This window comes from Carcharodon carcharias, chromosome 17 (assembly GCF_017639515.1).
Source record: "Carcharodon carcharias isolate sCarCar2 chromosome 17, sCarCar2.pri, whole genome shotgun sequence".
In the NCBI taxonomy this organism is placed as follows: Eukaryota; Metazoa; Chordata; class Chondrichthyes; order Lamniformes; family Lamnidae; genus Carcharodon; species Carcharodon carcharias.
This window is the reverse complement of record NC_054483.1, coordinates 47,349,982-47,369,491: the sequence shown is the minus strand read 5'-3', so window position 1 is coordinate 47,369,491 and position 19,510 is coordinate 47,349,982. Positions and strand designations below refer to the sequence as shown.

Sequence of the window (19,510 nt, the reverse complement as noted above, 5' to 3'; positions counted from 1 at the left end):
AACTTAACAGTGGGCACATGTGGGGGTTCCAGATCCTCCCTGTGCTCACTTGTAAGCATGCTCAAAGAGAGCTGAAGCTGGTCATAGTGACATTTTGGATCACAAAGCCTTTACACCATCAGTTGGAACATGAGTGAAAGATACCTCACTTGTGCTTATGCTTCCTGTGGCAGAAGTCCCTTTTACATTACAGCATGAATACACTTCAAAAGTACTTTGTTTGTGGAAAAGCACTTTAGGTTGTTCTGAGGTCATGAAAGGTGCTATATCAATGCAAGATTTTCTTTCTTTACAAAGGTCATGCTCCTATAATATGTGACCTATCCAATGAGGTCTACGCTTAGCTACCATGTTTTAATGATATTGATGGTCTATGTGATGAAGTCTATGTTTAGATAAGATGCACTGCAGGAATTCACCTTAGACAGTGCCTTCCAAATCCATGACTACAACCATCTAGAAGGACAAGAGCAGCAGATAGATGGGAACACCACCAACTGGAACTTCCTCTCCAAGTCACTCAGTATCCCGACTTGGAAATATTCCTTCACTGTCGCTGGGTCAAAATCCTGGAACTCCTTCCCTAACAGCACTGTGGGTGTACCTACACCACATGGACTGCAGTGGTTCAAGAAGGCAGCTCTCCACTACCTTCTTAAGGGCAACTAGGGATGGGCAATTATTGCTGGCCAAGCCAATGAAGCCCACATCCCGTGAATAAATAAAAAAATCCATGTTCCTATGGTACCTATTATCAGTGCAGTGGAGGTCTACAATATAGTTGCTCTGCTGTTGTCTTGAACTCAATAGCTGACTGTATTGAAAATGGACATTGATACAACCAAAAGAAAACTTCCAATGACATGTGACATGAGGAAAAAGATGGCCCTACATTGAACCCATGCCCAAACACAGACTACATTGCACCCTTGACCAAACATCATTGGCCATAATGTCACTCCATTATTTAAGTAGGCTAGGAGGAAATTTTAGGCATACTGTGGGGAAATGACTGGAGTCTGTTATTAGGGACAAAGTGACTAAGCTTTTGGATATGAACTGATCAGAAAGAGCCAGTATGGATTTGCAAAGTGTTGAACAAGTCTAGTTGAATTTTTGAGGAGATAACTAAGTTGGTACTTGAGGGAATATCCAACTCAGATGAAAGGCCACACGCATGAAATGTTAACTCTATTTCTCTTCACAGGTGCTGCCAGACCTGCTAAGTGCTTCCAGCATTTTTGTTTTCAACACCACACCCTCTAGATTAACAAGCTGTTCGACTTTATCCTAACTAAAAGCTTCAATACCAACTTGAGAGGCATGAAAGAATCATTATTAAAGACGTGTCCTGATTGGCTATGATTTTTGTATTAGCATTAACTAAATTGCTCAGTGTCATTAGTAAGTCATACATTACTAAGACAAATGGGGCTGCAGATTGTTTGTTTATTTGGATGTTTCTTTCTTGCCATTCCCTTGATACAATGCACCCACCATTCCTGTCCATAAACTGACACAAGCATTTTGTTCTTGGTTTTACATTAATGGTAAACGTCATGCATTGGAAACACAGGGTAGTTGCCAATGTTACCAGACTAACCGTCCAGCCTTTCCTGTCAAACTTATAAGCCTTTTTAAAAACTTATAGGGCTTCACCAATTTACTGACATGACCAGGCATAACACTGCTGGTATGTAGCATTTCTGTAGAGAGTGAATCAAACTACTTTCAATGAATTATAAGATGGCACATTAATCAGATCGACCCGCACCACACAGTGAAATATTTATAGAGTGTTTCAATATCTCCCAGCAGGAAATCAGGACTGATCTATTTACTCTACCATTTATCGAATATGATGCCAGCCATGACTCAGTGGGTAGTATTTTTGCTTGATTCTGAAGACTGCTAGTTCCAGTCTCACTTACACCACTAATCTAGGCTGACACTCCAGTGTGCTGCTCGATGTGCTGCTTTTTGGAAGAGACATAAACCGAGGCCCCGTCATCCCCCCCCAAGTGGATGTAAAAGATCCCATGGCACAATTTCACAGGGGTGCATTCCCGGTCTCCTGGCCAATACTTATCCCAACCATCATCACAAAAAACAGATTATCTATTCATATTCACATTGCTCTTTGTGGGAGCTTGCTGTGTGTATAATTGACTGCCACATTTCCTACATTACAGAGACTGCAAAGGGGTATTGAAAGGTTAAGTGAGTGGACAATAAATTTGGCAGATGGAGTAAAACGTAGGAAAATGTGAACTTTCCCACTTCGAAAGGAAGAATAGAAAAGCAACAAATTATTTAATGGTGAGAGATTGCAAAACTCAGTGGTACAGAGGGATCTAGGTGTTCTGGTACACGAATCACAAAAAGTTAGTATGCAGGTACAGCAAGAGATTAGGAAGGCAAATGGAATGTTGTTGTTTATTGCAAGGGAAATGGAATATAAAAGTAGAGATGTTTTGCTACAGTTGTGCAGGGTATTTATGAAACCACATCTGGAGTACTGTGTACAGTTTTGGTCCTATTTAAGAAAGGACATAATTACATTAGAACCAGTGCAGAGAAGATTCATTTGACAGATCCCTGGAATGGAGTGGTTGTCTTATGAGGAAAAGTTGGATAAATTGTGTTTGTATCCAGTGGAGTTTCAAAGAATGAAAGGTGATCTTATTGAAATATATAAGATCCTGAGGGGACTTGAGAGGGTCGGTGCTGAAAGGATGTTTCCCCTTTCTTGAGACTGTGGGAGAGACAAGAACTTGGAGGCACAGTTTCAGAATAAGGGGTCTCCCATTCAAGACAGAGATTCTAAGATTTTTTTGCTCTCAAAGGGTCGTTGGTTTGTGGAATTCTCTTCCCCAAAGAGCAGTGAAGGATGGGTCATCGAATATTTCTAAGGCTGAGTTAGATAGATTCTTGATTGACAAGGGAGTCAAAGGATATTGGAGTGTAGACAGGAAGGTATAATTGAGGCCACAATCAGATTAGTCATAATCTTAAACGGCAGAGCAAACTCGAGGGGCTGAATGGCCTACTCCTACTCCGAATTCCCATGTTCATATGTATGTATGTTCATAGTGACTACGCTTCAGAAAGCATTTGGCTGGCTGTAAAGTACTTCGAGGTGTGCAGTGCTTTTGAAAATCACTAGAGCAGCAAACTGTTAGGAAGGCAAATGGTATGTTGGCCTTCATTGCAGGAGGACTTGAGTACAGGAGCAAGGATGTCTCACTGCAGCTGCACGGGGCCTCGGTGAGACCACACCTGGAGTATTGTGAACAGCTTTAGTCTCCTTACCTAAGAAAGGATATACTTGCCATAGAGGGAATGCGGCGAAGGTTCATCAGACTGATTCCTAGGATGGTAGGATTGTGGTAGGAGGAGAGATTCGGTTGACTAGGCCTGTATTCACTGGAGTTTAGAAGAATGAGAGGAGGTCTCATTGAAACGTATAAAATTCTGACAGGGATGGACAGACTGGATGCAGGGACGATCTCTCCCATGGCTGGGAGTGGGGGGTGTCTAGGTCAAGAGGTCAGTCTCAAGAAGATATGGTGTAGGCCATTTAGGACTGAGATAAGGACAAATCTCTTCACGCAGAGGGTGATGAACCTGTGGAATTCTCTACCATAGAAGGCAGTGGAGGTCAAGTCACTGAATATATTTAAGGAGGAAATAGATAAATTTCCAGACTCTAAAGGCATCAAAAGATATGGGGAGAAAGCTGGGGTATGGCTTTGAGATAACAGATCAGCCATGATCATATTGAATGGTGGAGCAGGCTCAAGGGGCCGAATGACCTACTCCTGTTCCTATTTTCCAAGTTTCTATATAAGTGCAAGTCTTTCCTTTCATTAATTTGTTGCTGCAGTGGAATTACTGCCACAGTTTTGAAATGTCAACCTTAGATACAATCCAGTTGGCTGAGGGTGAAATGTGATGATTATTACAGAGCTACAGTTTTGGCATGTCTTGGACTTCGATCTTTGAAACATTGAGGGTTCTCCTGATCTGCTACTGTAATGTTACCTGTTGCTTCTGTTTCTGCGAGGATTCAATTAATCTTGCCCTTATTAACCTTGATCACTCCTGTAAGGTTATTGAACTTTTTTTGACATTGTCCTTACAATACCCATGCCTAAGAATGGGCCTTATCCGATTTTTAGCCCAAGAGTTCAATTAGTGCTCGAACGAGCCTATGCTGTTTCTATGGCATGGAATAGAACTGTACATTTTGAAGTGTCAAAAAGATATTCGGAAGGAAATCATCATAAAATGCCTCAAGTTTTACCACTGCAAATTTATAAATTATATTGACTAACCTCAGCAACAGGAAGACATTCCTGCATGTTAGCCAATGAATGTTAGTTTGCTTTTTTTTACATAAATAGGAACTCTGAGAAGCTGCAGAGCCCAGTAAGGCCAACTTACTTTCATTCTGGGACCTGGTTTCAAATCCAGTACAGACTGATGAGATGAAAGGCTCCTCTGTCGCTTGACTGTAAGGATCTGACGTGAAACCAATTTGTGACAGTCTTGATCAAGTTCCTAGTGGGCACACAGAACCACAAAATGTCCCCATTACGTCACCACTTTGCAGCCTCAATCTGAGGGGCTACAGATGGATAGTGTGAAAAATAGAATCACACTGGTGCAATGATGTGTGAGGGGGAGTGCTTTTCTGAGGTTGGAGCTGACAGCTATTGTTAGGGAAGACCAATAGGAGCTTCACACTGTGCCTGCTGTGCTATCCCTGGCCATGAGTTCATGGAATCTAAAATGCAAAGGGTTTCATTCTCCTGCACTAAAGTCCCTCCCCTTAATCTGCACAAATAATTAAGAAAAAATAAATCAATAAATGCACTTCTTGTCATGCCATGGTACCTGGTGCCCTTAATGCACAGGGTAACAAGATCAATATTTAAACTTTGTCTTGATACTGTCTGCCTAATCTGTTGCCAATGTTACCAGATCACCATGTTCACCTGGTCTATTATACCAGCTATTTTGTAAAAGCTGTGTAGGCATCTATAAATAGATCAGCCGAGATACTGGTTTATTATAAATGGATGAAACAACAGAGGGAAGTCATATAAATGCAGTAAGTTTTCACCCTTTCTTGTGGCTTAACACTCCATCATATTTTTCTGATGATTGATCTGCACCATTTAAATTCAGCACCTGTAGTTTGTCACTATTTTTGATAACATGAAAGCTCAGCATAGGAGTATTTAACCTCCCCACTTCATAGGCACTGGGTAGGTGGGCAATTAAAGTTGCCCATGTTACTTACCCACCCTTGTGCTATAGGAATCATGCTCTCATGCCCATCTGGATGGGCACCTAAGCCATTTGATGGCAGGGTGCCTCACTAAATTGGCAGATCAGGGTGCAAAAAATGTTATTTAAATCTTGACAGCACTTCCACTGAGGCCTGAGCAGGGAAGTTGCCAGAGTAAAGCAAAGTGGCTTGGCAGGGTCGTCCATTAATAAGGAGGGCAGCAGCAGTTTCCCACCCAGTTCCCCTCTGTTCCAGGCAGAAGTGGAACGGTGGGATGTTAACGAGACCCAGGGGTTAAATGACGTGGATAGGGTTGCCAACTGTGATTAATTGTATTCCTGGAGGTTTCATCACATGATTTTCCTTCACATCCCAGCTATTAATCAGCCAACGCCATCCTTGTGATGTATGGCCTTCCAATGCCAATTGAAAAGCAAAAAGGTCTCCTTACTCAGTTGGATGATACTTGACTGTCAGCCAGCCATTTTTTGCCCCATTTTCAATATTTTATATTTGGTGAGGAGAAATGTTCAAAGAAAATGACAAGAAAACCAATTTTTAAATGTTTCCATGATCTTTCTCCAGTGCTACACACAGTGTCCTGGAGATTGATCCTCAATTCCTGGTGACTCCAGGCCAATCCTGGAGGGTTGACAACTGTAGACCTGCAGCCTGATTTCTACAGCTGCAGGTGACTTTCCAACACACTTTATGACCTACCCTCCAGAGTTAGAGTCAGGACAGAAATACCTTATTATCAAACAGTGCAGAAGAAGGCCATTCAGCCCATGTCTGTGCCTGCTTTTTGAAAAGACTATTCAATTAACCTCACTCCTGTGCTCTTTCTCCTCAGCCTTAGGGTTTTTTCCACTTCGTGTATTTAACCATTTCTCTTTTGAATGTTGTGATCAAATCTGCCTTTACCAACCATTCAGGCACAGCATTTCAGATCAGATAATTCTCCTCATCTCCCCTCACTTGGAATAATTGTACAAGTAAAGTTTCTAAAAATACAGCAGGGACAGAATATTACTGATGATAAGGAGTAAGTACATAGCACATCATCATCTCAGCCCTTTCTGAAAGATAGCTTGCTATCTTTTTAAGCAGTATATGTAGTGAAACTGGCTGAGAGGGAGTCACCAAGCTGCACATGCTTCAATTTAAATTCTACACGTCAATTCCATGACCTCATATTGTTCAGCCCTATCATTCTTTCAAGCCGAAACGTTTCCTTCTGCGCTGTTTGATTCTAAGGTATTTCTGTCCTGATTCTAACTCTGGAGGGTAGGTCATAAATTGTGGCTCCAGCACAGTTTAGATATTATAGGACTGAATCCTATGTAAAAATGCTTGACTTTATGTGAATTGTGCAGATAATGCCAAAGTCATGCCACCACAGCATGTTAAGTCGCAACTTTTAAGTAGCGTCGGGCTGGCTGGGTTCTCACCTGGTACTTGTTGGACCAGTGTTAGAGGGTACAAAATAAAGGACACCATGCGTTGTCTGTCCTGTAAATTCTGCCAGACTGTTCCCTATTCCAAATATTCCTCATGGAGGGCAAAGAGCTTTGGGGCAAGGAGGGATGTTAATTGTAATATCAAGGTTAAGTGTGCACAGGTGAAGGACATTGACTGATGAAGTATCTTGAACACAAAGAAAGACACACTGGAGGCCTTCCACGATCGCTGGGCACCGCGGGGGCTGGACTGTATCATTGCCCCAGAAATGACATTTTGGTTCAGTTTTGTAGGTTTCCTCTCAGGTTTTTTGTTTTAGTTACAGTGCCCCACCGGGGATGTCACCCACGCTGGTTTATTGATTTTTAGTTTCATTTATTGATTTTTGTTTCTCAAGAAGAGCCTATAAAGACAGACACCTGACCAAGGTGGCCAAACAGGTGCAGGCAGCGGGAAGTCAAAGGAGCTGTCCAGCCCAACTGTCTGCCCTCTTCCATGGCTATGCTCATGCCAGGGTCTCTCAAGAGGGAGCACACAGTGTCCACTGGTACACTCAAGGCTTTCTGCTCCTGGTGGGTACTGCAAGGGCTGCATCATCAACCCTGGAAACAACTTCCAAATTTGATTTATTAAATTTCCTTTTGATGTTTTGTTATGGTGCCCCTTTAAGGGCTGCCGCTTTGTTAATTAGTTTATACTCTTCTAAGTATACCAATAAAAATAAAGAAAGATTTTCTCCACCTGAATGGAATTTCATATTGGCCCCTTGCCCAAAAGTTCCCTCAAGTGTCTCGGCCCCACAATTTGAGCCATCTCTCGGAAATTCCCTCCATACCTCTTCATTCTGCGGGGAGGAGCTTCCTGGACAGGCTGCTGCCGCGCACGCTTCACTTTCCCGCCCTCGTCAACTGTCCGGACACACCGTTGCATTCTGTCCTGCTGTCCAGAGGTGGTGGGAGCCTCAGGGGAGAGCTCTCTCCATAGGAGTCCTCCCCTTTACCATTGGGGATTTGGCGTGGAGGGTGTTGTGTGCAGCAGTCCCGTGCAGAAGGTTAAGATAGTTCATGGACTCCCAGGCCGCCTGTATTTCCTGTGGCCTGGAGGGGTCACTGTTCAATGTTCACATCAGTTGCACAAGGCTGCAGCCCTATTTGATTTGAAGGGCCTGCTCCTCAAATTTTTGGTTGCACTTCAGCCCCACCCTCCGGATCTTTGGCTGCCCGGCGTGGTGGGCAGGGTGGAGTACCTCCTTATAAGCCTGCTCCTGGGCTTGGCCAAGGTGGCCATTAACAGGTCCAGGCAGCAGGCAGTGGTTCAGCCTGACTGCCTGCTCCTCTTCTGCAGCTACGTTTTCCCCCAATGTCCCTGGGGAGGGAGCAAGTGGTGCACACTGGTACACTAGAGGCCTTCCTTTTCTTTGTTACAGTGCCCCTTTAAGGGACTTTCAATTAGCTTATTTGTTAATTAGTTTATATTTGTTCATTCGGTTTACAAAAGAGGATATAAAGGACTTTACATCCATGCTCGAGTATCCCTGGAGATGGAGCACGCGATGTCCGTCGATATGCTTGAGGTTTTCCACCATCAGTGGTCACCATAGGGGCCGGACTATATTATCTGCCCCCAAAATGTTATTTTAATTTAATTTTGATAAGCTCCTTTGAAAGATTTGATTTCTTTTTTAGTATCTCTAAGGGGCTGCTAAAGTTTCAGTTAATTTGTTTTTAGTTTTCTCAAAAGAGTATAAAGAGACACTTTCCCTTTAAGAGGTTAAGCATTTGATTGTTTATTCATTCGCAGTTTCAACTGCTCAAAGAAAGGAAGCTTTCTGGGACACTGGGTGTTAGTAGTAGGAGGCAGACATATGTAATGCTGCATCCTGTAATTAAACCTACTATCAAGAAAAACATTAGCGTCTCGTTTCATACTTCACCATCTGGCTCGGGATCCAATTAATAAGAGACTCTGAATATCCACTTTTACCTTGTGCTGCCGTGGGAAACAGCTTAAAACCATGGTGTAAACAAATCTCGCCGATTTAATGAGGGCAATCCAACATAAGCTTTTTTTGTTAAATGCTTAAAACCAAGATTGAGTCACTTTTCATTTCTATCCATGGCAATACTTTGCGAAATTATAAATTTTTAAGTGCCAAGGAGAAGGAACTGACACCAAAAAATGCCTTAAGTTATTGCAACTGTGAATTTCTAAATCATATTGATTGTCCTCAGCTCCGTGAACACATTACAATAAAGCAGCTCTGACAGCAGCGCCCTGGGCTATGGAATGAGTGGAATTGTAGCCTCATGCTGAATTTAATATATTAAAGCCACAAAATGAGATGTCTTCAGGTTTATGTATCTTTGGTTTCCATGATAGTGAGACAGCAGATTAATAATTAGATCAAAGCAAACATAAAATTAAAAAATAATCATAATGACCCCTATTAGCTCAGAGCATTTTTATTCTGATTTTCCCCTCATCTGTCTCCCGGCCCTGTCAAAGCAGCAATCCCCCAGTCATTGGGAAAGTGCTGTGTCCTATTGTCTAAATCTCTCTGGACGTTACATTTGGTCAGGCAGCTTTCTCTGCACCACCTGCCCTGAGCGCTTCAGGTCCCCAGAGACCAGTTCCTGCTGTAGCAGTCACTCTGACATCCCTCATCCTTACTCCATCAGTATTCATCATTCGTCATGGGAATTGAGAACGCATGGGAATTGAGAACGCAGGGTATTTGGCCTCTGGGTTATTACACACAAGTTGAACGTGTCCTGTATGTGTGGGACGCATGTGTGTGCATGTTCGTGTGCATGTGTGTTTGCTAGAGATATATGCATGTGCAGTGTGTGCATATGCGCTTACAGCATGTATGTGTAAACAGGCCAAGTATCAGAATGAGAGACCGTGGGGTGAAGTCTCATCCTTCACGGGTGCATAGAGCTCAGTTTTGTGATGCAAACTGCCAACAGACAAGACTCCACACCCAGAAAGCATATTTATAAAATTACCCTTTGAAAGGAAGAGTTCTCATATTTTGAATAAGATATTAAACCCTAGTCTCCATCTGCCTTTTCAAGTAGTTGTAAAAAATCTTACAGTAATATCCAATGGTAATTAGTGATAACAATTATAAAATAAGGCAATTATCACTTTTACTTAACTTATGGTGAGCCCACAATCTCTCCAGTAAAACAGCCTCTTTCAGTCTAAAGATTGGATTTGGATTTTCACTGAGTCGGGATGACCCAGGAGCCCTTTAAAAATGGCGGGCAGGTCCCAGTTCTGGGATTCCCAACCCCATTCCCAAGTTGTCTGATTTTTGGGAGTACTTTTAAAGGGTGAGGTTGGTTCCTGTCAAAAACCCAGACCTGGCATGCCGAGCTGGCTCGCTCCATTGCAGAAATAGACATGCCCTACTCCTCAATTTTCATAGAGTCGGGCCAGGTTTATAAAGTGTGGTGGTCCACAGCCCATTAGAGGAGTTGAACTCTGGGGCAGAATCTTCCCAGGTTTGCACTAAGTGCAATAGCGGGCAGGTCAAACGATGTTTGACCCGCCGGCCACAATGGCGGGTTTTCACGTCACATCATCCCAAACCCGTCACATTATTTATGCACTGGGAAACATGCCGTTTCAATTGCGGGTGGTCTCTCAGTCGACCGCCATCACCTCGCCACTTCAGCACGCCGGACACCGTATTGAAAGTCCAGTCACATGCACACCTCAGTGCTTCCCCGGCATGACTACTGCAGGGAAGATATCTATGGGAGGCAAGAAGACTGCATGCCCCAGACACGTCACTGGAATGCCTTTGGATGCTATGGAGGCCTGTTGTGATGTCCTCTATCCCTGCTGTGGCTGCAGAATGAGCCAATCCATCATGGGAGGTGGTGGCAGTCAGCACAAATGCTCTGCAAAAGAGGACAGGCATCCAGTGCCACTACAGGATGAATAGTCTCATCTGTTCCTCCAGGTTAACTCACTCTTCTCATCACTCAACTCACACACTCAGAAATCCATCACACATCCACAGGGATCCTACACCTCAAGGGACAGCACCACTAACTCTCACACACACGCTCACAGCTCTATCAGGCTCATATCACTGGAGCTCATGTCCTCATCCCATTCATGTCTCTGCTCGCTACACAAACATTCCACACAGTGCCATGTGTCCTGCTCACACTCTCTCCATCTGTTTTCATGCAGGAGAGGCTGGCTCACAACAGCAGGGAGAGGTCCCAGACCCAGGGGTGGAGGGGCCCACATTAGGCCCCTTACTCACTTTGAAGGTCGGGCATCGTGCTGACTGGTGAGGACATGGGCTGTGCCTGCAGTAATGGTGAGGTCGGCAGTGAACACCCTCATGAGGATTCTGCACCATATCATCCCTCTCTCAATGCAAATGGGAGTGCTCTCTCTCCTGCTGTTGACTCTGCTGCCGTGTACTAATTCTCCCTACTTTGGTTCACAGGGAGCTCTGCCAAGTGACTGACACCCTCAGCCAGCCAGTCCCTCAGCTCCACCCATGTCCTCATCTGCAACCAAGGGCACTCCTCCTCCAGTGAAGAGATGGAAATAAGCATCCTGGAAGACTCGTCAACCATAGAGGGAGCAGCCAGCCCATGAGTGATTCTGGAGGGAGAAGTGTGTGTGTGGTAGACCCTTTCGGAGACTCGTGCAAAAACTCACACACACACAGGGATCCTTCACTTTTCACACTCTTCTCAATGTCCTGAGCATTTTCAAAGCTACCTGCTGAAGTTCACTTTCAGTTATCCATCTGAGCTGAACTGCATCTCTGCCCACCCAATGATCACACTCCCATGCGGCACCCGTTCCCGCCCACCCTGACTGTTGTTTCACTTTCCATTTGGACAGCATGGTGCCAATGCAATTTTACTTTTGCTTCCGTGTCTTTTACCCTCCCCCAGTCATCTGTTTCCTTTCCCCCATCACTGTTGAACCCCTGGCATCACCTTCCAACTCCCTTCCGTGACCTACCAGCCACAACCCTTTTCCTTCGGGGATGTCCAGGTGAACGTGCACGTTCCCTTCCTTCCTAAAAATCCCACCCCCATCCAAATTCACATCCTCAACCTCCTCCTTCCCACCCCCTGGGTCTGTGTCTGTGGTCGAGTCCCCACCAACCATCCTCACCGTCCCTTCTATCGCTGCCGTTGAACCCTCACCCACCCACCTCATTCTGCCCTCAGTCATTCTCACCTTTCCTCGATACCATGGCCACCCTCAGTTCACACCCCAGGAGGCAGACATGGAACTATCCAACCCCTCCTGTGCACATTCACCTGCATGTTGTACAGCTCCCCCCACCAAACCCTGGAACCCCTCCCCCCTCTGCACCCCTTCCTCCCTCCCCCAGAACCCCTCCTCTGCACCCCTTCCTCCCCTCCGCAGACACCCTCCCCTCCTCTGCACCCCTTCCTCTGTCCCCCGGAACCCCTCCTCTGCACCCCTTCCTCCCCTCCACAGACACCCTCCCCTCTCTGCACCCCTTCCTCCCCACCCTGGACATCCTCCCCTTGCAGAGGATGCCAAGAGTCACTCTTTGCATTTTCTTACCTCCTCTGTTTGGCCAGCAATGAAAAAGGCTGCAAAACTATGATTAAAACTAAAGGAGCAATGAAAATGCTTTCTCTTTCCATATTCACACCACATAGACTGCAGTGATTCAAGAAGGCAGCTCACTACCACCTTCAAGGGCAACTAGGGATGGGCAAATGTTGACCCAGCCAGCGAAGACCACAGCCCTTGAAAAAATAAAAAATAAAAATTCCATGTTATATAAAAATAGCCATTAAAACAAAGTAAACTGGGGACTTTTAAACCGTATCTGTGATAAGCAACATGATAAGTCAGAAAGAGTTCACAATGATCACAAATGTAAGTATAGATGAGCAATGCCCTTTGTCCCATCCAATTTACTTTCCTGTAGAAACCTACAGCCGCCTCCCCAGTCAAAGTGGCCCAGCTGCTTCACGGTTGCCTGTTTCTGCCACACATTGCCTGTCAGGAAACCATTCCAGGTTTTAGTTACTCTTCATGTGAACCTTCCCCTTACCTGCAGCCCATTCTCCTGCAGTCTTTCAAAAAGCACTCTAGATTAACCCATTATTTTCTATTTGCTATCTCATACTGTCTCTTTTCATCCTTCTCAACCTGCCTGCAGATTTTGCTACAGTTTACCACACCACCTCTCGTCCATTGTCCAGCTTGGTGGAACTGCCCACCCGACTCCATTCCTATCTGCCCAGTAATAGCCACAGAATCTCCTGCAATGGCTTCTTTTCCTACTACTGCACTGATACCTCAGGAGACCCCAAAGAATTTATCCTTGGCCTCCTCCTATTTCTCATTTACCAGCTACGTCACCCGAAAACACAAGGTCAGTTTTCACATGTTCGCAGATGATGCTCAGCTTGACCTCACTAATGCCCCTTCACCCACCACCCCATTCCACACCACTGTATCTGATTTATAATGTTGTTTGACCAGCAGCTTTGGAAGAGTTTTCCTCCAATTAAACATTGGGAAAACCAAAGCCACAACCTCTGTCCCCTAGCCACCAACTCTATCTATTTCCTTGCCCACCGTCTGAAGCTGAACCAAGCCGGAGCTTCCAAACCCACAACTCCTCTGTCACCAAGATCAGCAATGTCCACCACTAACATCATCCATCTCTGCCCCTGCCTCTCCTGCTGGAATACTCATGTCTTTGTTACCTCTAGACTGGACTATTCCAACACTCTCCCACATTGCCCCATCAGTAACCTTGACCTCGTTCAAAACTCTGCTGTCCATATCCTAACTTGTACTAAATCCTATTCACCAGTCAGCTGGTGCTCGCTGGCTTATATTGGTTTCCAATCTGGCAATGCTTTGATTTTAAAATCCTCACCCTTGTTTCAGATTGTTTAATGGCCTTGCCCCTCCCTATCTCTGGAACTGCCTCCAACTCCAAAACCCTCTGAACTAGCTATCTGCATTCTCTAATTCTGGTTTCTTACACACTCCCAATTTTAATCCCTTCACCATTGGTGGCTGTGCCTTCAGCTGCCAAGGCCCCAAGCTCTAGAGCTCCCTCCCTATACCTCTCTCACTCTCTTTAAGCCTCTCTTTGATCAAGCCTTTGTTCACCTGCCCTCATATCTCCTTATGCGGCTCAGTGTCAAAATTATTGATAATGCTCTTGTGAAGCATTGGTGTGTTTTACTATACTAATGGCCCAACATAAATGTAAGTTGTGGGAACATCGAAGAAAGTAGCTCAGGAGAGCTTGAACTGGCATGGCCATCTGTTGTGGAGTGAGAAAGGGGAAATATGGTGAGGTGAATGATGGAGATGGGAGGAAGGAGAAGAGGAAGACTTAAGACCGGATGGAAGGGGGCTCTGGCAAGAGGCTTAAATGCAGTGGCATTGGAAAAGGAATGTGTGACTGACAGGAGAAGCAGGAGAAGGGTCATTAACCAGCATTGTGGCGACCCCAAGTAAAATGGGAGAAGCTGAAAGGAGAAGATAAATGTACGTTGTTTCTGCTTTTGTTGCCATATACATAGCACAGTGCCTAATCCCACCCAACAGCAGCAGAACCTTCGACTCGCCACGAGTAACCCCACAGGACTGGACATAAGCCAGCATCAAGCAGTCACATCGTCAATCCCAACACAACCAATTGGAAAAGGACCTTTCTTACCAGAGATGGCGAGGAAGTCATCAATGCTGGTGACATCGTCCACTGCTTCAGTGAGGAGGTGGATGTGGCTCTCCCAGGCCTTCTTGTACATCTCCATGTTAATTCTGATACTTTGACCTTTTGGGGAAGAAGCTAGAGCTAGTGCAGCATTGATGACCTATGACAGAAAGAAAAATCAGTCCAGCTCAATATTTTCAAATGACAGAAAAGGGACTAAATTGCGAGCCTGATGCAATATTAACATTTGTATTTTTATATTCATTGGAGCAAATCTCCTGGTGCCAATGACTGAGTTTATTCTGAAGGGAGTTTATTCAATAGCCTTTTGTTGGGAATGATACCTTTATACCTGGAAATCTTGGAGTGTTGCTTTCTCTATTAATCTAGCACTTCCATTTCCTGAACAGGTTGTTTAACAATAGAGAGTGCTGTTGGCCTGTATGGCACATGGGCAACAAAGGTCTCATATTTTGAACTCCTGGCTGTTGAATAATTTGGAATTAAAGATAAGTGCAAAGTGGCAAGATGTAGGTTTCTTTTCTTCAAGCTCCTCAATTTGTGTTCCTAGATTGACTGGAATACACAACTGAAATCTCCTTTATTCATGGCTTTATTACCTCTAGACTCGACTATTCCAATGCTCTCCTGGCTGGCCTCCTATCTTCCACCCTATATAAACTTGAGGTCATCAAAAACTCAGCTGTTCATATTTTAATTTACTCAAAATATCATTCACCCACCATCCCTATACTTGCTGAATTTTACATATTCCCTGTCTAACAATTCCTCAATTTTAAAATCTTCATCTTTGTTTCTCCATATCCCTCCATGGCCTGCCCCCTCCCGATCTCTGTACCCTTCTCCAGACCGACAAATCTTCAAGATCAGTGCACCCCCAAATACGGTTTCTTGCACATCCGATTTTAATGACTCTACCGCTGGCGGCCTTGCTTTCAGCTGCCCAGGTTCTAAGCTCAGCAGTTCCTCCCCGAAACCTCTCTACTTCAGTCTTCACTTTTAGGATGCTCCTACCTTTTTGTCCTCCTTCTGCGGCCCGTTGTCAAAAATGATTTTATTGGTATCTTTAAGTGCCTTAAGATTTGTTACTACTTCAAATGTGCTATGTAAATGTAATTTGTTGTTGTTGAGTTGGCAGAGGCTAGCTGTTATCCTAGAAAGAAGTTTGAATTTAAACAAAAGCTTGGCCAATAATTGTTCTCTGATGCATTCTCTATGGCAATGCCTCAAACAATCAGATACCACCTGCCAACCAATCAGCATCCTTTTCTCAAGCAGTATAAATTTGTTTTTCCCCTTGAGATTTGGTATTCTTGCGATTCTGTCCTGATGAGTGAAAGATGAAAAGCTTCAACAGCAAGTCTCTTTTTTCAGCAATGAACATTAGGGAAAAAAAGAGATACTTGCATTTACATAGTGCATTTTAGAACAATAAGTTCCAAAGTGTTTGGCAGTCAAGTAAGCATTTTTGAAGTGTCATTTCAGTGAATTTGCACTTTTGTGATGTTGATTGAGGGATAAATATTGGCCTGGACACCAGGGACAACTCCTCTGCTCTTCTTGAAAATAATGCTTTGGGATCTTTTACATTCACCTGAGCATACAGATGGGGCCTCGATTTAATGTCTCATCTGAAAGATGGCACTTCTGACAGTGCAGCATTCACTCAGTACTGCAATAGATATCAGCCTTGATATTTGTGTTCAAGCCCTGGACTATGACTTGAACCCATAATCTTGTGATTTCAGAGGCAAGAGGGCTACCCAATGAGCCACAGCTGACATGCAAGAGAACTAGTCAATACATATTGCTTCCAAGCCCACCTAGTGGCTACTCTTATGGGGAGAGTTGTGTCAGCCTAGATAGAGAATAGTACCTGGCTGGAGGACAGTTCAAATGAGCAATGGGAGGGGTAACACAACTAGATGAAGGCTGGTTATCTAAGAATGTAGTTAATTACCAGTGAATTTGTTTTTGATGTTGTTGGCTGTGGGATACTTGTTGACCAACACCCCTGCAGTTCTTGGGATATTGTCACATAACTCACTGTTACAAACAGCAGTATTATATTTGCCTATATTTACGGACCTCTGCCCTGCTCCCTTCAATCCTGGCCATTATCCCTTTGACTCCCCTAGCTAAAGTGCTAAACTCTTCCCAAAATAATCTGGGGCACTCTTCATGGGGTCCCGGTCACCTACCAGGTTTGCACCTGACCAGAGTGGCTAACACACTCCATGACAGGCACTGATTCCACCCAAGAAACAGGATTGGGAACTCATGGCTTCGACTCCCCTCCTTTGCCCCTCAATGCAAATGGGGGTAGGGACAGACTGAGGCTCTGCCCCTACCAAGGCAGCCTGGAAACTCCTTGAAATCACAGAGACCTGACACAATTGGGTCCTCATCATTTTCCTCAGCAACCTGCCAAATTTACAGAGGGAGACCGACAGGACATTCCAGGCTGTTCAGGGGCCCAGTCTTCATTTGAAGCACCTTCTTCATCTATATTATGTTGCATGGGAAATTGAGTTAACTTTGGGGAAGATTTAGTCTAAATGGCACATGTAGTAGAATTTGTAGCTTGGTTTGGAGATGGTTCAAAATGGTGATAATTTGTAATCCTTCAGAACATCAATGAAAAACTGGATGAACATTTCCACAACTTCGCTCCACACACTGATGAGCATGAAATCTGGCCTATTTCTCTCACTCAATGCTTTTCTGGCCTATGGATGAATGTGCATATGGCACCAAGCCAGAAGATCATCTCCAGATCCACTGCCAGCACTAAAACCATTGAAAGGTCAGAACTGGGGACACAGTTTAAAAACGTATGATGGAGATTAGGAGAACTTTTATTCCCCCTCGGAGCATTGTTAGTCTGTGGAATTCTCTTCTCCAGAGTGCAGCAGTAAGGCTAAGTTAGACAGAATTTTGATTGACAGGGGAGTCAACGGTTATGGAGGCAGACAGGAGAGTAGAGTTGAGGCCACAGTCACACCAGCAATGACCTGGCTGATTGGTGGAGCAGGTTTGAGGGGCTGAATGGCCTACTCCTGCTCCTAATTCTTGTTTCTTGTGTTCTTGTACCATTAACCTGAAACGTTAACACCTGTTTCTCTCTTCAATCACGCCGTCAGACCTGCTGACTAGCACTTTGTTTTTATTTCAGATTTCCAGCATCCCCACTATTTTACTTTTACAGTTGTGCCACAGCCTTCTGACTCAGGGGTCAGCGTTTAGTACCAACTGAGCCAAGTCTGACATCTAAAAAATTAATGTGTTCATGTAGACAATATTTGACAAGCCATGAATAAAATAGCTTTCTTCAATACTTGTTGGTACATCTGCATATACACTGAGATACATCTCAGACTCAAAGCCACCAATATATGTACTTTGCAGGATAAGTATTAAACTCTTGTCTAACTTTCTCCGGTGCTTGGAATGGAAGGGATTGGGCTCAGCAATTGAAGCCTTAGTTTTGATTCTTCAGCTGCCTAAACCTTTAGGCAGACACTAACTGCACATGGCACTGCGAGGTATCACCCTAATGGTTACACAGACCAATTACCAGGTAATTACTACTAGAAATAGCTTTAACAGCTGTGGATCCTAAGGCATTCATCCTTTGCAAGTAATTGGGCTACACTTTAACAAAGTTCACCACAAGCTCTCATTCACATCTAGCTGCCAGCTTTTAGAGAAACGTCTCTGGTGTGTACGCCTTTCAAAAGAAACACTTTTGAACAAAAAAAAGCTATGCATGGTTGAAAATTAAGAGAATGGGACAAAAGACATGGTGCCAATGATACCATTAGGGTTCAATAAGGCTCAGTGAATAATGGGCACTAAAAACACCACCATAAATTGTTGCACATGAGGCCCTATTCTATATGCTGGAATGAATTAAGAAGGCATAGACCTTCTCAATAAAGAAAGGCTGTAAAGCACAAGAAGAGGGTGCAAATTCATCAAATGTTTGAGAAATATAGTCAAATTAATATATGTAACTTTTATTATATTAAATGAAAAGCCATTTGTGAACTCCTTTCTCAATGATTCCTGTTTTTATAAAGCAGTTTTCAAAATGCAGTTTTATTCCAGTGCCAAGTATAATTATTTTAACAGCTAATGTAGTGCAGGAAGCTATTAATAATATTCGATGCCCTGTGTGAGAAATCAAAGTTGATAGCTCTTTTTCAGCAATAGTCCCTGATATATTGCAGTTCCCTCAACATTACCTTATGGAACTAAGCATGTTCATGGGTTTCCCTTTCCTCCGACTCTCTTCTCCCTCTCGCCGGTTTTTATTTGGGGTCTGTTTTAAACCAAGTGAAATGCATTAATTGGACTATATTCACCTTTGACTCTGAGGGGCAAGATGAAGCTGGAAGCAAGTGAGGAAGAAGCTTGCTTGGCTGTGCAAAGAGGCCAAAGTAATTGTGTTTACATTCTGTTTAAACTTAATGCTTGACAAGGATCAAAACAGGGCTTCAATATAAACATGGGGCAGGATTTTTCAGGTTTTCAGGCGGGCGGGCCCCGGAGCAGCTGGGAAACGGTCCTCCACCTGCGATTGGCCTCGGCCGCGATTTCACACTGGCTGGCCAATTAACGGCCAGCCAATTAACAGCCAGCCAGCGTGAAATGCGCATAGAGAAGCTCAGCGCTGCTGGGGTGGGGGCAGGAGGAGTCCGAGTGCAAAAAGCAGCGCATGCGTGGGGGGACCGCACACTGAAAGTTTCCTGAAGGCAGGGAGCTGCTTCAGGGAGCTGAACAATTTTAAAGTTAAAAATAAAGCTTTTTAAAATGTGAAAAAAAATGTCCCGACATGGGGCTCACTCACAATAACATAAATAGAATAAAAATTCTGCCCAAAAATTTATATTTATTTTTCATTAATTGTGGAAACTTCATCCTGCCTGTGGATCAGGCTTACTAAAAATCAAAAGGCCACCTGGCCGATTCACAGCCTGCCAACCACCAGCTTGGAAGGGCAGCGAAAAATAGGTTTA

The 19,510-nt window shown here is 44.1% G+C and overlaps 1 protein-coding gene across 1 annotated transcript in view; it reads right to left on the bottom strand.

The window, feature by feature from the left end:
- Positions 1 to 19,510, bottom strand: part of LOC121289841 (catenin alpha-3-like) — a 1,845,970-nt gene that overhangs the window by 522,611 nt on the left and 1,303,849 nt on the right. Inside the window, exon 11 of the mRNA XM_041209732.1 lies at positions 14,472 to 14,628. Coding sequence (XP_041065666.1) covers positions 14,472 to 14,628 — 157 coding nt within the window. The remainder of the gene's footprint in view (positions 1 to 14,471; positions 14,629 to 19,510) is intronic.